General features: G+C 66.8%; 1 protein-coding gene across 2 annotated transcripts; it reads right to left on the bottom strand.

The window, feature by feature from the left end:
• Nucleotides 1–200: 200 nt before the first annotated feature.
• PLXNB2 (plexin B2) lies at nucleotides 201–15,980 on the bottom strand. 2 transcript variants are annotated; one of them, XM_061418916.1, is made up of 37 exons: nucleotides 15,893–15,980; nucleotides 12,626–13,711; nucleotides 12,110–12,292; nucleotides 11,886–12,014; nucleotides 11,285–11,385; nucleotides 11,054–11,180; nucleotides 10,542–10,701; nucleotides 9,880–9,994; nucleotides 9,701–9,809; nucleotides 9,525–9,626; nucleotides 9,072–9,164; nucleotides 8,591–8,672; nucleotides 8,337–8,497; nucleotides 8,102–8,250; nucleotides 7,828–7,936; nucleotides 7,549–7,685; nucleotides 7,206–7,376; nucleotides 6,696–6,825; nucleotides 6,382–6,609; nucleotides 6,077–6,253; nucleotides 5,849–5,988; nucleotides 5,666–5,766; nucleotides 5,161–5,390; nucleotides 4,792–4,973; nucleotides 4,387–4,453; nucleotides 4,072–4,218; nucleotides 3,403–3,559; nucleotides 3,168–3,268; nucleotides 3,015–3,099; nucleotides 2,741–2,895; nucleotides 2,501–2,661; nucleotides 2,276–2,423; nucleotides 1,841–1,905; nucleotides 1,594–1,669; nucleotides 1,159–1,233; nucleotides 923–1,059; nucleotides 201–835 (listed from the first exon to the last, which is right to left on the bottom strand). In XM_061418916.1, the coding sequence occupies exons 2-36, from the start codon at nucleotides 13,697–13,699 to the stop codon at nucleotides 955–957; spliced, it is 5,532 nt and encodes a 1,843-aa protein (XP_061274900.1). In that variant the 5' UTR covers nucleotides 13,700–13,711; nucleotides 15,893–15,980; the 3' UTR covers nucleotides 201–835; nucleotides 923–954. The 2 variants fall into 2 exon arrangements, with proteins under 2 accessions (XP_061274900.1, XP_061274902.1); XM_061418918.1 differs by having other exon boundaries at nucleotides 7,549–7,682; nucleotides 15,893–15,964.
• Nucleotides 15,981–16,154: the final 174 nt, after the last annotated feature.

Genomic DNA, 16,154 nt, shown 5'->3' on the forward strand with positions numbered 1-16,154 from the left:
CTGGCCCAGGTCTGACCAGCATCCTGTCCCACTGGGGCCGCAGGGAAGACGGGGACCGAGGCCCCACAGGCACAGCAGGAGGCGGGCTTCTGGGGCCACACAGAATGCATGGGAAGTGAGACCACAGGCCGATCCAGGGACATGGCAGCTGTGCAGGGACGGCAGACCGGCAGCTCCAAGAACCCAGCCAACCAGCAGAATGAAAAAAACCACTGTATTTGATTTACAATTCACAAGATTTACAAAAAGGGTTGGGGTGGTCCTGGCAGACCTGCTCCTGGCCCCCCAGACCTGGGCAGGGCCTCCAGGTCAGCCTGTCTGACAGGCTGAGACCAGGACCCCCCGTCTGCTGGGGCCCTTCTGGCCACCTGGGCCTCGACGTCTGACGTCCAGCTTGACCTTTGAGGTGGGGCCTGCAGCACGGAGTCCCCGGAGCGCCGGCACCCCACAGGGCAGGCCCATGAGGTCAGCGAGGCATCGTACCGCTTCTCTGCCTCCATCCGGGCGGGGAGGATGCACAAGGTCCGGGCACTGGGTCCCGGGGGCCGCAGGCACTCAGGCCCCGCCGCTGGAGGCCAAACCCAGGTGTCTGAGGCGGCTGCTGGTGCTCAGGGAGGGGACTGCGGCCTGACTGCCCCCAGCAGCCCAGCGTGGCACCGGGACGTAAGGCACGTTTTTCGAATCACTCAGGAGACACACTGGATGCTGGTTCTTCGAGAGGGAGCTGGTGTTGGCGGCACCCGGCTCTATTGCTCAGGGAAAGATGCTAACGCGGCTACAAACGCTGGGGGGGTGGTCCCCCGCCACACACACTCGGAAGCCCGGGGCTGCTCCTCTGCCGGAGAGAGGAGGGGTGAGTCCTGCCCGCTCGGCCCGCTCCCCCAGGGCTGCCCAGCGCCTGGCACCGCGCATCTGGACACACCTGTGTCCCAGACCGATGCTGGAGGTCGGAGGTCAGAGGTCTGTGACCTTGTTCTCAAGCGCAGCCGCGATCTGCTGGAGCCGGAAGGCCAGCTGCATCTTCTGAGCGGCAGGGTCCTCTTCCAGGGCATTGATGATCTTGGTTGGGGGAGGGGGGTGCGGGAGATGTCAGACCACAGGCCAGGGGAGGGGGCGCCCGATGAGCGCGGCCGTCCCCGGGGAGGCCGGGCCCCCTACCTCGTCGTAGTACTTCTGCGTGTACTGGTAGAGCTGGTGCAAGGCCACGAGGGTGTTCAGGGAGTCCGTGTGTGCCTGAAGGGCCGGGGCAGGGGCTGCATGACCACGGGGGCCGGAGGCTGTGCCCCAGGGGGTGGGCAGATACGAAGGACCCCCCTCTGACCCCGTCACAACACTCAGACACACAGCGTGCCAGGCACAGACAGCTTCCCATCCATGGGGGCCCCGGGCAAGTGGGGCTGGCTCAGAGCTGTCCCCAGCGCCCCACGTGTCCCTGGCCGGCGCCTCTCTGGGTCCTGTGGGCACAACGTCACCTGCCCCCAGGGCTGTCTCCTGCCTGCCCCACATCCCCGCCTCCGTGGGGCCTTCAGGGTGGGGCAGAGGGCTAATCCCCGGGGGGTGGGGTCACCACCTGTGTCCCCTGTCCCCCCTTACCCGGGAAATCTCTGCCAGGTGTGTGTTCATGTCCTGGTCGCTGACCTGCACCATCTGTCTGATCCCCTTGTAGTAGCTATGGGGGAGAGAGAGTTACACGGGGTGGGGGGTACTGGAAGTGGGGGGCAGTGGTTCCCAGAGATTGGGCCCTCCTCCTGATCACAGGCACCACCCAGGAGCCCCGCTGGGTGGGCGCCAAGGGTGGGCAGGCGGGGTCTGGCCTGGCAGGCGGGTGTGCGGGACTCACTCCTCCACCATCTTCTTGTAGGTGGAGATCTCCTTGGCGTAGAGGAGCTTGTTGCTGGGAGAGTCCTGTGGGGATTGGAGCCAAGTGACACCCAGGCCAAGACACCCAGAGGAAGAAGGGTATGCGGGAGAAGGGCTCCCACAGTGTAGCTGCCCTGCCCGGCCACAGACCTGACGCTGTTTTTGTCGTTTTGTAATTTACAGTAAAACTCACTCTTTCTCGTGGAAGGGGAAGGACGACAGGGTCCCTGACTGCCAGAGGGCCGCTCCCCACAGGGTCTCCCAGCACGCCAGAGACCGGCACCTGCCTTCCTCCTGACCTCCAGCCTCCACGTGCGAACCCACACCTGAACTGACCCCTCACCCCGCCGCAGCCTGCTACCCTGACGCCCCCGGTCCAGGCCCCGCCCCCCGGGCGGCCCGCGGCAGCACGCACGCGGCTCAGCTTGTGCTCTGTGCGCGTGCAGGCGTCCATGAAGGTCTGCGCGATGACCGACAGGGAGGCGTCCACCACCTCGTGGACGTGCACGTCGAAGATGAAGTGGGGGTTCTTGAGGATGTTTACCCAGAAGCGGAGCGGTAAACTGAGGCAGAACAACAGGGCGTGAGGAGGAGCGTCAAGGAGCAGGGCGGGCGGGGTGGGGCGCGGCGGACTCCCCACCTGTTGGTCTTCCAGATGTGGATGGTGTCCTCATCCTTAATGTCATGCTTTTCTGCCTGCTCGTCCAGGAAATCGAAGAAGTACTTGACCGCCGGTGGCACCGCGTTCCCGGGCGCCAGCACGCTTTGGAAGAAGTTGTCCACGAACTGCTGCAGCGTGCCCTGTGGGGGGGCGGGGCTCAGCCGGGCGCCGAGGGGCGGGAGGGCCAGGCCTGCCGCCCACACGCCCAGCGAGGCCCACCTTGACGGACAGCAGGCGGGTCAGGTAGATCTCGGTGATGGCCTTGGTACGCTCCTTCTCCTTCACGCTGCCGCGCTTGGACTTGCCTTCGTCCACCTCGTCCGTGGGCCGCACCAGGTGCCACACCCGGTTCTCTTCCTCCAGGAGGGCGTGGCCTGTGGGAGCGGCTGTGAGGGGCGAGGACCAGAGCCCAGGGCCGGGGTCCCAGCACCGGGTGGACCCTGGCTCAGGTCCTCAGGGGCCAGACGGGGCCAGACAAGGAGAAGGGACTCACGCTCCCCAGGCAGGTCCTGCTGGCTGTCCTCGGGCTGCTGGGAGACCCCCACCTTGGACAGGATGAGAGTGGCTCCGTCCCGGACCTGGGGAACAGGGACGTGAGGGCCTGCTCCACACCCCCCTCCACGGGCCCTCCCCGTGCCCCACTCACGTTGTAGTGCATCAGCGTGTTGACGCGCCTCCACCGGCCCTCCCGCTGAGAGGTCAGGTCCAGGTCTGACAGGATCTGGGCTGTGGACCCGGGACGCCACTCTGCGGGAGGACACAGCCCAGCTCCAGGAACCCCATCCCAGCCCACCGGGCTGGCCTCCCTCTCGCCACCCCCAGGCCCCCGGCCGACCCGGCTCCTCGGGGCACAGAGCCGAGCCTCCAGGGACGGGGCTTACCGAGGACCACGCTGTCGGCCTTGGGCCAGCGGGAGCACGGCTGTGTGCGGTACGCCTGGTCGATGATCTTCTCCTTGACCTGGGAGATGGTGTCACAGTTGAGGACCTTGACTGGAACTGCATCGACCCCTTCGTCCTGGACGATCACGCTCACCGTCTGCACAGAACAGAGGACCAGCTGGGGAGGGGCCCTCGCCCTCGCTCGCCCCAAACTGGAAGCAGGCTTGGGCCTCCTCCTGATGGCAGCCTCTCTGGTGGAGGAGAAGGAGCAGAGCGTCCTGAGCCCGACAGTACTCGGGGCCTCACCTTTACCTGCACTGTGGCTCAGCAGGACAGAAAACAGGGAGCTGCTCACGTGCAGCCATCACAACACACACAAGGAATCACGGGAGCACACGCCATGCACCGCCTCCCCGTACACACGGTTACCACCACACGCTCAGTGCGCTGGGCCCCACACACGCCTGCAGCAGCCTGGGAACCCAGGAGGCAGCCGGCCTGGGGTTGTGGCCCTTAGAGCCCCTCTCCAGGGATCCAGGACCCAGACCCCTCCCTGGGCAGGGGTGGGCCCAGCACAGGGGACTGGTGCTAATGTAAATCCGTGAAGGAGGCAAGTGGCATCCAGCTTCTGGTTCTGAGGCTGGCCCGGAACCGGCCCTGGGGGCTCACCAGGGGTGTGTACTCCACATCGTCCCCCAGCAGCCCTGTGTCGTTGAGGGTGTACTTGGCTTTCTTCTGCACAGCATCTACCGGCCCCTTCTCTACCTGATGCTTGATGGCCTTGAAGAGCTTGTACAGCGGCTCCCCTGCACTATCCTGGAACAAAGTAAGGTGGCTGAGCCAGGGGTGGGACTGACCACACCAGGGTGGGAAGCAGACCCATCCAGATGGAGCTGGGCCCCGGGAAGGTGGACACTGGAAGGTTCCAGCACCCCCTGGGACCTCGCCCTGCCCCCACCCCCAGCAGAGCTGGGTGGGACCCACCTTGAGATACTGGTACAGGCAGATAGACATCCAATTAGACAGCATTCTCTCCACCACTGTCTCAGACCTGAAGGTGCAGAAAGGCTTTGTACAAGGGACCCGCTAGTGTCCTGAGGATCAGCTGGCTTCTTTAGGTACCCAGGCCAAGTACGGCAGCCCAGGCTCCATCCACGTCCCGGGTCTCCATCTCCTGCAGTGACCAATCTCCCAGGCCCCTCAGGGAGGGCATTTCATCATCCACCCCATGCGACAGTGCTGACCACACGGAGGAGCAATGCCTCCTTCTGCCCTACTCACTAGCCCTAGCTACACCTGCCGGCCAACCAGGTGCCTGGACAAGCCTGTGCGCCCCGCTGCACCCCCACCCCAGGCCCCAGAGGTGGGCCCCCGCCCTGCCCCACACACCTGCGCAGCATCAGCTTGGGGTTCTTGGCCACCACGTACTGCTCCATGAGCTCTAGGAAGAGCGTGCGCATGATATCTGTGTAGTACTCCAGCTTCCCGTGCAGAGCCACGGTCAGCAGCGACGCAAAGTAGACCTTGGCGCGGGCGGAGAATTCCCGCTGGTTCTCCAGGGTGTGGATGAACTGAAGTGCAGGCCGGTCAGAGCCCCGCCCTCCAGAGGCCCCGCCCACAGCAGACCCCGCCCACGCCCACACCCAGCTGGTTCAGGGTGTGGATGAACAGATGTGCAGGCCGGTCAGAGCCCCGCCCCTCCAGGGGCCCCGCCCATGCAGGGCCCCGCCCCCACCCACAGCCAAAGGCCGCGCTCACATTGATGAGGAAGCACTTGCTGTTGAGCAGATTGGAGAACTGGTAGAGTGCCTGCTCCACCACCTGCCGCCGAGACTCGGGGATGTCTAGCTTGCCCGTGATCATCACGTCCTTGTCGCCGTCCTTGGAGGGCAGGAAGAAGACGCGGTCGGTATAGGTCTTGTAGTCCAACACGGGGATGCCTGCCTCGTGCACGTCGTTGGTCTGGTCCTCCATCTCAATCATCAGGTCTGCAAAGGGGTCGGGGTAAGGCACGCATGGCCGTCGCTGGCTGCCCACCCTCCTCTGACAGCCCCCCCGAGCCCCCCTCTCCCAGAACCCTGCCCCGAGCCCTCCTCTCCTGGGACCCGCCCCTGAGCTCCCCTCTCCCAGGACCCCCCCCCCCAGCCCTCCTCTCCTGGGACCTGCCCCCCACCCCGAGACTCCCTCTCCCAGAACCTGGCCCCCGAGTTCACCTTTCCCATGACCTGCCCCCTGAGACCCCCCTCTGCCGGGACCCGCCTACCCGTGAACTCCTTTTTGCAGCGGTCCCGCACACTTTCCTCCAGGCCCTCCAGCTGGGACTTGATCTTCTCATACTCCCGCTCTGCCTGCTGGCTCTTCCTCCTGGAGGCACAGGGAAGCTCCTGGGACCCGGCCTGGGTGGTGCCAGCTGGTGGGTGTGGCCGAGGGGTGGAGGCCGGCTCACCAGTAGCAGTAGACAGACACAGCGATGACAGCCACCATGGGCCCGATGACCAGCGGCAGGATGAGGCTAAGAGGTACGTCGCTCGCGCGCGTGTCGTACTCTACTCGGCCCAGCACCCACTCCCGTGAGCCAAACTTCACCTGCGTGGGGAGAGACTCAGCAAAGACCAGGGGGCCCGCACCAAAGACACCCCCGCACGCCCCCCAGCCCGCGCCACCCCACACGCACAATGAACTCTGGCAGGTTGTGGGCCGTGTCTCGCTTCTGCCTCCGCTTGGGAGGGGGCTGCACCTCTGGGGGCTCACAGTACAGATCGGTCTCCGTCAGCGTCTTCATGATGCAGCGCTCAGCACCCACAAAGGCTTCGGCCTCGTGAATGGTCATAGCCTTGTTCAGATTGGTGCCCTGGGGTGGGGGGTCGTCACAGTGACCAGGAGGGCATCAGGGAGGCCCCGAACAGCTCAGGCCAGGCCTTGGGCTGCTCCCTGCCCGCACCGCTCAGGACCTGCCCCTGGGGCTGCGCTGGTCCTCACCCGCGCATGAATGAGCTTGTTGACTTGCTTCTTGACACCCCCGGTGAAGTTCTCGAAGGTGGGGTCCGCGACGTACTCAAAGGCACCAGCCTCCGTCCTAAGCAGGGCCTGGTGTCCGTCCATCCGGATGAGCGCGGTGAGGTTGTAGGCCTCAGGCTCCTCAGGGACGGCCGGGGACAGGAATACGACCTTGGAGTCATTGTAGAACACGTACTCCGTGCCCACGACCTGAGGACCAAGGCGGGACCTTTAGGCCACCTGGCACAGGGGGCCTCCAGCCTGGGCTTGTACCCATAGCGGGCACCAGGACTGACCGTCACAGAATGCAGCGGTCCGGTCTCCCGCCGCCGCCTCCAGGACTGCAAGGGCTCAGCTATGACGACCATGGCGAACCTCTGGATCAGGCTGAAACCCTGTCCTGTGACGTTGATGCTCCGGCCACCGCTGGGGGACAGGGAGGAGACAGAGTGGGCACACCGGGCAAGGCGAGTGCCCTGCAAGGCTACGTCCCTGACCCCACCCACCACCATCTGGGATACACTTACAGGTCAGTGTGAGCACAGACCTGCTGCAAGGCGGAAGGTGTGCCCAGAGCACACGACTGAGCACTGCCCTCCTCCACTGTGAGAGGGCAGGGAGGCTGTCCACTTGGGGGTCTAGGGGGAAGGGACCTGGGGGGACAGTGGGGAGTTTGGGAGGCCCCCTCTTGTCACCCAGACCAGCATCTGCCAATCCTCACGAGGGTGGAGGGCAGAGAGCGTCTGGGAAACAGCTGGACAGGGTGGGTGTGGGGGGCACCTGCTACCAAGGGGCCCCCGTCACACCTGACAAAGCTCCGCAGTGGCTCAAAGGCCCGCAGTACTGGATTCTCCCGGTAGGTGAAGGTGATACCAGGGTTGGGCACTTCGGAGCCCCCATAGTAAATCTTCAGGGCCAGCTCTCCTGGAACCGCCTGGGGGCCAGTGACACACTGAAGCTGGGCCCCGAACTGTGTCCTGAGGGTATGAGAGCCAGTCAGCGTCAGCCCCACCCGGGGACCACCCCAGCCCCAGGTCAGTGGGACCACTACCCCCTCCAGGATGGACACAGGGTCATGGCCGGAGGGCCCTCACCCTGTCCCCAGGACCAGGGGAGACCAGTATTTGGCGACCTGTGGGTGACACCCACACGTTACAAGGGACGTCATTGAGGGTCACTCTCACGTCTTCCTCAGAGCCTGTGTCCAGGTGGGTGCCATTGATGGTCAGCGTGGTGCCGCCCGCCTGTGGCCCCTGCTTGGGCTCCACACTGTGGGGCTGGGGCTGCTGGAAGAGGGGCAGGGCATCTGGCTCAGGGCTGGGTGGGGACGCAGGCCCTCCGCCCAGCTCGGGCCTCCCCTGGGCCATAGCCGCCTTCAGGAGGCCCCCAGACCCTGCCCACATCTGTGCTGACCTGCCAGGCACTTACCTGGTAGGTGAACTGGGCGTGGGGAGGTGAATGGCCAAGCTTTCCATTGATGTCCACCTCGACGCCGCCTGTACAGGGCGCCTCTGCAGCCTCGATGGTGCACACAATCCTGCATGGGTGGCAGGCAGGTGGGCACACTCTGTGGGTGTGCAAGGCCTGGGCACCCACGCACACCTGGACCACGTCTCCCCTCTCCATGGCCCCCAGTCCCCTGGCCCCCTAGGACAGGGCCTAGCCCAGCCCTGGGAGTCCAGGTCACGGGCTGCCCACTCACCGGGTGGACACGGAGTACCGTTCTGGCTCAAAGGCACAGTTTTGGCCAGCCACAGTGATCCTCTTCACGTCGTCCGCTCTGACCCCCAGGTTTGACCCAAGGATGGTGACGCGGATGCCTCCACCCAGCGGGCCGGTCTCAGGCTGGATCTGAAATTGGCAGAGCCTGGCTGTCCCAGGGGTCCCGGGGTGGCAGAGCCGGAGCTCTCCTGTGGGTGAGGGGCTGGGGGGCTCACCCTGGTGACGACGGGCGGCGGGCACTCAGAGGTGGCATTGCTGCACAGGGCCTCGTACACACAGCGGCTCCGCCCGCTGCACCACACGCAGCGGTAGGCGGGGTCAGCGGCCAGGCACAGGCTACAGTCGCTGCGGCCGAAGGAGCAGTTGTAGAGAGTCACTGCAGAGGGAGAAGCCGGCCGTTGGCAGGGCCGTCCTGCTTCCCGCGCCCGCCCACCCGCCCGCCCGCCCAGCTGCCCGCCCGCCGGCCCACCTTGCAGCCGGCTGTCAACATTCTTGCCAGCGGACTTGACGTACAGGTGCAGGGGTAGCGTCTCGTTGGCGTCGTGGGTCAGCTAGGGGCACACGGGCACGCTGCACCCCCGGCTCCCACAAGGTCCCCGACGGCCACAACCACGTGTCCCCACACAGCGGAGGGCGATTCCCATTCCAGGGAGCCGGGGGACACAGGGACGCCCCGAGGCTGTGCCTGCCTGCCGCCTGCTTCCTCAGCAGACTGGTGTGGTGGGCCTGCCCCCCGCACCCCTCAAGCTTGTTGCTGTTCAGTTGCACAGTCGTGTCCAACTCTGTGCAACCCCGTGGGGGTCAGCACGCCAGGCCTCCCTGTCCTTCACCGCCTCCCGGAGCCCGCTCAGACCCGAGTCCATTCAGTCGGTGATGCCATCAAGCCGAGGAGGGAATTGGCCGCCTCCATGGGGTCCACCAACCCGGCCCACCCACCCAGGGAGGCGTACCTTCGGAGTCCGAAAGGAGAAGGTTCCTGGCTCCTGCGTGCTGACCAACGCCTCAAACTTGAGCAGGTCACTGCCCACAAGCAGTGGGGAGCCCTGCCAGACGGGCCAGTCAGGACACCCCGGCTGGGCCACCCCACCCCACCCTGCCCTGGGCCCCAGAGCCCGCCGCGCCACACAGCTCCCAGGCTGCTGGGGCGTCCCCGCCCAAGGAACACTTTGCCACAGCTCGGTCCCCTTATGGGCCCACCTACTGCCCCCTCCTGAGCAACACTCGCTGCCGGGCTCCTAAACCCTGAACGCTTGCGGCCCATCCAAACGCCACCGATCCTCCCAGATCTCTCTGCCTCCCCCACACGCTGGGCCTTGAGCGCTAAGCGGAGATGGTTTCCTGTCTGCAGGGGGCGGGCCCGGAGTAAGCCCCGCCCCCAGGCCCGGGCCCTGCAGCACCCCCACCTGCACCGTGTCCAGGTTCTTGCCCTGGAAGGTCACGTCCGTCTCGTGGTTCACGGGGATGACCAGCGGGCTGGGGTTCAGGAACTGGGGGCAGTCGTCCTCCTGGGGAGGGGGAGTGGTCAGGATCTGCCAGGCCATGGCTGAGCAGCTGGGCCCCCAGCGGCCCGGGCCCTCACCATGTGGGCGCCGACGACGCCATCCTCGGGGCCGGGCGAGGCCTGCTGACACGCGTGCTCAAGCAGCGCCCACTGGCAGGTCCAGCGATTGCTGGAGCAGGAGATGCACCTGGAAGAGGGGGTGGTGAGGGGCCTGGGGGCCGCAGCGGGGGCCAGGGGTGGGCGGGGGAGCCACTCACGGCAGGTTCTCCTGCAGGCTCATGGCCTCCCGGCAGTCATAGAAGGGATACTGGTGGGAGGTCAGGAAGACGTTGCCGCGTTTGAAGTGGAGCCGGATGGTCACGGCCACATGATCTGCGGAGGGATGGCGTTGGGTGGGGCCGCGGGCAAGGCTGGCCCATGGGGGATGGGGAGGCAGGAACCGGGCCTCCTGTGGTCCCAAGCCAGCCTTGCGTCAGTCTCCCACAGGACACCAAGTGCGGAGACCCTGGCTGGAACCGGCCCGAGGGCTCAGCCAGGCCTCCGTCAGATCCTGGCTCCGGTGTTGCGCTGCCTGGCCCCCGCCCTGAAACGCTGGCCACCTTTCTGTCCCTGTGGGCGTCAAGAGCCGTGATTCCCTGGCATCTAGAGCAGAGTGCTTGCTAGGTCCTGGCCACGTCACTGCACAGGCCCTGCCTTCACTGGTGAGCCTCTTCCACCGCCCCACGTGCTCAGGGGACAGGCTCGGCGCCGGGCCTGACCTCCAGGGACAGCCTCACCGGTCTAAGCTGGCTGGGGCGGGGGATGGGGGCGGGGCAGGTGCCCAGCACACCCTGCTCGCACGCTGCCTGGGCAGGGTATGGCCCTGGGGTCTCGGAGGGCACCCGGGGCCAGGCTTGGCAGGCGGTAGCAGTTGCCTCACCCTGGCCAGGTGGCGTGCGGGGGAGGCTGCTCCTGCTCGGCGAGTTGCAGACCACAGCGCCCTCCTGCAGGCGTGCGGGGTGAGGCGGTGATCCTCCGAAGAGGCACAGCAGCGTGTCGTCGTCACGCAAGGCCGGGAGGGGGCTGACCGTCAGCTGCACCTGGGGAAGGGCCGTGCCGCTCGCACCAGGTCTCTTCTGCCCCAACCTGGCGAGTGGGCCTCCTCCCAGCCCGGCCCCACCCGGGGCACCTGTCCCCTGGTTTGCTCTATGGCCGCCCTCCTGAATGTGGACCCCTGCTCCCTGGAAAGCTCTCTAGAACCCAACTCCACTTCCCCTAAATGGGACCCCATTTAGGGTTGGGTCACTCCTGGGACAGGGCCTGGGTCTGTCCTGGATTCTCAGGGCACCCCAGGTCAAAGGGGACCACACAAAGGATGGAGTCCCTGTGCCCAGGCCCAGCACCACAGCCAGGAGCACGGCCCTGTGTGGGCCCCTGGCCATCCCCACTCACCTCTCCCTGGGCCTGGCGGCTCATGTTCTGCGGGTGGGCCCCGGTGACAGCCACGCAGGACTCGTTGCGACTCCACAGCCAGTGGCCGCTCTCATCTGCCCGGGGGCACTCCGCCTTCCTGGTGCAGCTGCGAGGGCGGGGGGCAGTCTTAGACTGGTGCCCATCAGCCCCCGGGCTGGGGCAGGGCTGCACCCCCAGATTCTGGGCGGGGCCGAGACCCTGGGCACTCACCGGCCCTCGACGACACACCAGCCGCAGTAGGGGTCCTGTGAGCTCTGGCAGTGAGTGCAGCTGGAGAAGCTGGCACACTCCTGCACGAGAAGCCGGAACACCTGAGGGCACCAGGGCGGCGAGCATGACTATGGCCTCCAGCCAGAGAGGACCCCCCCCAGACACTGACGCCTGGGACCATCAGCTCAACCCCACCTTTACCCGCTAAACCTTAGGAGCCTCAACACCAATGCAAGGCTGAGCAGGGATGGCTCCGGGCAGCCCAGGAGGCTAGACCTCGCCCGGGATCAGCTGGCACCAGGTTCCAAGAAGCCAAGGAGCCCTTGGTTATGGCACCTCCCTGGTGCCTATTGCATCAGCCCCTAAGAGGCTATGGGACTTGGCCCATCTGAGCTCATAGGAGTGGCCCCTCAGCCCAGCTTGCCCTTGGGGAAGGCTTACTTGGAGCACTGATTCTCTGGTCAGATGGACCAGACAGACACAGAATAGACAGAAACAGTTTCAAAGGCGGGAAAGGTGCTCAGAGACATGGTCAGGGCCCGAGAGGAGAGCCGGCCCCTGCCACGCCGCTCGGCCCCTCTCCAGGGCCCCATGGGCCCACCTTGTCCTGGGTCATGGCGTACAGGCTGGCCAGGTCTGCGGCCAGCACCAGGTCTCTCTTGATTCTCTTGTTGATCTCCACAAGGATGGCGCCGTACTCTGTGGAGCTGCCATCCGGGGCGAAGTACACCTGCGGGCACGGGGGCAGGTGCGCAGTGAGGGCGGGGCCGTCTTGCGCACTGAGGACCCCGCCGGGAGCTACCCTGCCCCAGCCCTGGGCCTCACCTTGAGGACCCGGCCATCCGAGGTGCCCAGAAAGGCGATGGTGTGGCCGTTCTCGGTGGTCACGGTCACGGCCGTCAGGTTCAGGCCGCCACGGTGCAGCACGGCCTTGACCGAGAGGCCGTCGTGGCTGCCCAGCGGGTAGGGCAAGTGCTCCGAGCCACACAGGAAACTCTTGCTGGCACCCTGCAGACCACGGCGTCAACGCCTGCCCGAGGCCTCTCTCCCGCGATGGCCCCCAGCACTCAGGGCTGCACACATGCCCCAGAACCAGCCCGGCCACACAAGGGCCCCTGGGTGCTCATTGCTCCAAGCCCCCACCCCCGGTGCACCCAACACCTGGGAGAAGAGGCACCCATGTGGGTGTCCACGCTGACCTGCCCGTGGAAACCCCACACACCCGTGCAGACATACACAGCCCTCACAACAGGGCGGCATGTGGACACATGTCAAGCAGGGCCACGCACAGACCCCCCCGCATGTGGCCCAAGCCCCTGTGAGGACGCTGAGGCCACGTACCGACACGTGGCCACCACACTGGATGTCGCCGTGGAAGGGCTTGTAGAAGGTGTCGCGGGCCACCTCACGTGCGCCCGTGTAGCAGGCGTCGCGGTTGGCCTCCATCCTGCGGTGGACCTCGTCCAGTGGGAACAGGCAGAGGCCGGTCCGAGGCCCCCTACCGCCCCGGCCGTCTGTGCTGAAGACGGCATACAGCACCCCGCCGGAGCCCGGCCGGTCCAGCGAGGCTGCCAGGCAGGTGCCGAAGGCGGGGGCCTGGGCATCGCCGGGGTCCAGGCAGCTCAGGTCCACCTCCAGGTAGGAGTAGTAGAAGGGGTCCTGTTTGCACATGCGCGCCAGCAGCGTGCGGTTCCGGGCCGGGTGTTTGTCCTGCTGGTTGAAGACAAAGAAGACGTAGGGGCCGTCCTCAAAGGCGGCCACGAACTGCTGCGTGTTGGAGGACATGTAGCCGGCCTTGTAGGTGGCGTGGTCCGTGTAGGCCTCGAAGGCCTCCCGGCCCTCGGTCCGGTCCAGCAGGCGGGTGCTCACGATGACCCCGTTGTCGTGTGGCCCGTTGCCCTTGCCCACGAACAGCAGGCGCTCACCGCCGGGGTCTGCGGCGCTCACCAGGCCCACGGTGGCCACGCTCTCGTCGTTGCTGGCCACAAAGGACTTCTCGCCGCTGCCGTCTTCGTAGAAGAGGCGCGTGGAGATGTTGCCCAGGGCGCGCAGGGCGCAGATGCCCTTGAAGAGGCTGCCGCACTCCACCAGGCGGCTCCGGGGAGGGTCCAGCAGCAGCAGCTGGTTGACGTTGTCGGTCAGCACGGCCTCGTGGCACTGGCTCACCTCGATGGGAGGCGTGCACTTCTTGTTGTCCAGGGCCGGGCCCGTGGCCGCCCGCTGCTCCAGCTGCAGGTCGGCACTCAGCTGGTAGAGCATGTTCACCGCGCCCACGTACACCATGCCCGACGCCTCGTCCACCACCAGGTGGTTTAGCTCCGTCTCGCTCCGGAAGGAGTCTAGCTTGCGGGGCCGCAGACTCGCGCTCGTGCCCGCCAGGCCCAAGAGGGCCAGGGCCCAGAGCTGCAGTGCCATTGCCCCTGCCCCCTGCGGGGAGACAGGAGGGTCAGGGCTGCGCCAGCCTGGAGGGCCCACCCACCCTGCTCCTGACGCCCAGCCCAAGGCCCACTCCCTTCCCCGCCTTCCCGCCCCTCTGGCCAGACACACCCACTCTCAACTCCAAGGAGACCGTCTCCCAAGCCTCCTCAAGAGGACCACCCTGTGACCTAACCTCTGACGGGCCAGGCTACCAGCGCTGCAGCTCCAGGCCTGGGTGTGGCCGGCCGCCCCCAGGACTGTGCCCTGGCCTTCGCCCCCAGGTTCCCAGAGCACCTTCAGGCCCACCTCGAGGCAACAGAGCACCTCCTGCACAAAGTCTCCCAGGCACTCACGTCCCATGACCCCACCGTGCGGGTGATCTGAGAGGCACCAGACACCACCCCCAGACCGTGCTCCCCACAACACAAGACCCGAGCTGACAGGCTCCGGACGTGCAAACCGGGGGTCACACACCTGTTCTGCGCCTGACTCTCAGCACACTGTGTGATCTGACCATAAACAGAGGAGCTGCGGGGACTGCAGCCCGGCCTGCCTCCCTGACCCCCACCCCACCCCCCACCCCACCCCCCACCCCCCAGGGCCACGGCAGTCCAGTTGCCCTGCTGGGGAGACCCTCATGTCTCTGAGAGGGGGACCCCAGAGTCTGAGAGCAGTGCTCTCAGAGCACTGAGAGCGTGTGGGCAGCAGCAGTCCACGTCGGTGTGCAGGGATCTACTTGAGCACACGCCCCTGTGTGGGTATGCAGGCCCATTCCCATGTCCGTGCGCATGAGGGCTGAGCTCAGGGTTGCCAACACGCAGGCCTCTCCCGGTTTGGGGTGGCCCAGCATCTCCCCACCTTGGGGACCCTGATTACAATCTTGAGAGTCTCTGCCACCACCCCCTCAGGCTGCCCTCTCCCAACCTGTGTCCCAGCCCTCATCCCTGTACCCCTGACATCTGCCCTGAGGGTGTCCGTGCCTGGCAAGGCGTTTAGGGCAGCCCTGTCCGTGACCACAGGGCCAAGTGCAGACTGGCCCGGATGGCAGAGGTAAGGAGGGGCCCTGGCCTCCCAGACTGCCCACACCGGCCGCTGCGGCCACCTTCAACAACCACCTCCCTGGACACACTCTTATTCACTCAAGAAACGACTACTTTGGTCCTCTCCTCCAACACCCTTCCTGCTCACACCTCCAGGAGGGAGAAAGCTGTCTGCTCCGTGGCCAGGGAGAGGTCTCTCTGGGGCACTGGCTTTGGGCAAAGCTGTGTGGACTGGAAAAGTCTGGCTTCCTCTCATGGACCTGTGACTAGTACACAGAAGTAAGCGGACTTCCTTCTTTCCCTGAGCCACTAGGAACCCCCACTCCCCAGGCTGTGGCTGCTTTCCCCGCCCCCCCGCCCAGCATCCCTGGGCCACTAGGAAGCCCCCCGGCCAGGCTGCGGCTGGTCTCCATCCCTTTGTTCCCATCTCCACTACGTCCTGCGAGTCCCGCGAGCCCCTGGAGGAGGCGTGGCCGAGAAGAACCAGGTGACAAAGCCTCCTCAGCCCAGAGCCAGCGGGGGGCGCCAGTGGGTCCCGGCCAGGGAAGGGGCAGCTCGGCGGGACAGCGGTCCCCCGCGCAGGACGCCCTGCTCTGAAGCGCTCCCGCCTGGGCCTCCTGACAAGCTGCTGGGAGAGGAGCCACCCACAGGCCGGCCGGCCGGTGTCCAGCAGGGGAGATGGCAGGGACCTGGGAAGGGGGCGGAGGTGGCCCGAGAGGAGGAGGAGGGCGGGGCAGCCAGGGTGACCGGGCCGCGCGGAGAGGCTGGGGAGGAGAGAGAAGATTCCGGAGGCCCGCCAGGGGCAGGGGCCCCACCAGCGCACAGTCGGCTCTGGCTCGGCGGGCCGGGGAGCCCGCGCGGGGGACAGGACGCCCCGGAGGCCCCCAGGCGTGGGGCTGGGCCACCCGCCAGTCCAGGACTGCGCGAGGCCGGACGCTCGGGAGCCTGCGGTGCTGCCCCCCAGACCCGGGGGAGGGCGGCCAGGGTGGAGGCCCCGCCCCGCCGCCCCTCCCCCGCCGCCCATTGCCCCGGCCGCCCCGCCCCGCTGGCTGGCCAGTCGCGGCGCAAAGTCCGCTCGGCGGCGCTGCGCGGGCGGCGGGGCGTCCGGGGCCTCTGCTGGCGCGCCTCTCCCCCGCCCGGCCCCGCTCACCCGCGTCCCCGCGTTGCCGCCGCCGCGACCCCGGCCCAGCTCGGCTTTGGCTCCGGCTGCGGCTGCGGCTCCGGCCAAGGCCGGCCGCGGAATGAATGGAATGTTCCCCGAGCCCAAGGAGGGAGCGAGCGGGCGGGCGGGGGCGGGGGCGGGGGCGGGCCGGCCGGCGGGGGCGGAGCTGCGGCCGGAGCCGGAGCCGCCCCTGGGAGCAGGGCCCCGGGTCTCCGACGGATCCGTGTCCAGGCCCCTCTGCCCATCGGCA

The sequence above is a fragment of the Bos javanicus genome, chromosome 5, assembly GCF_032452875.1.
Source record: "Bos javanicus breed banteng chromosome 5, ARS-OSU_banteng_1.0, whole genome shotgun sequence".
In the NCBI taxonomy this organism is placed as follows: domain Eukaryota; kingdom Metazoa; phylum Chordata; class Mammalia; order Artiodactyla; family Bovidae; genus Bos; species Bos javanicus.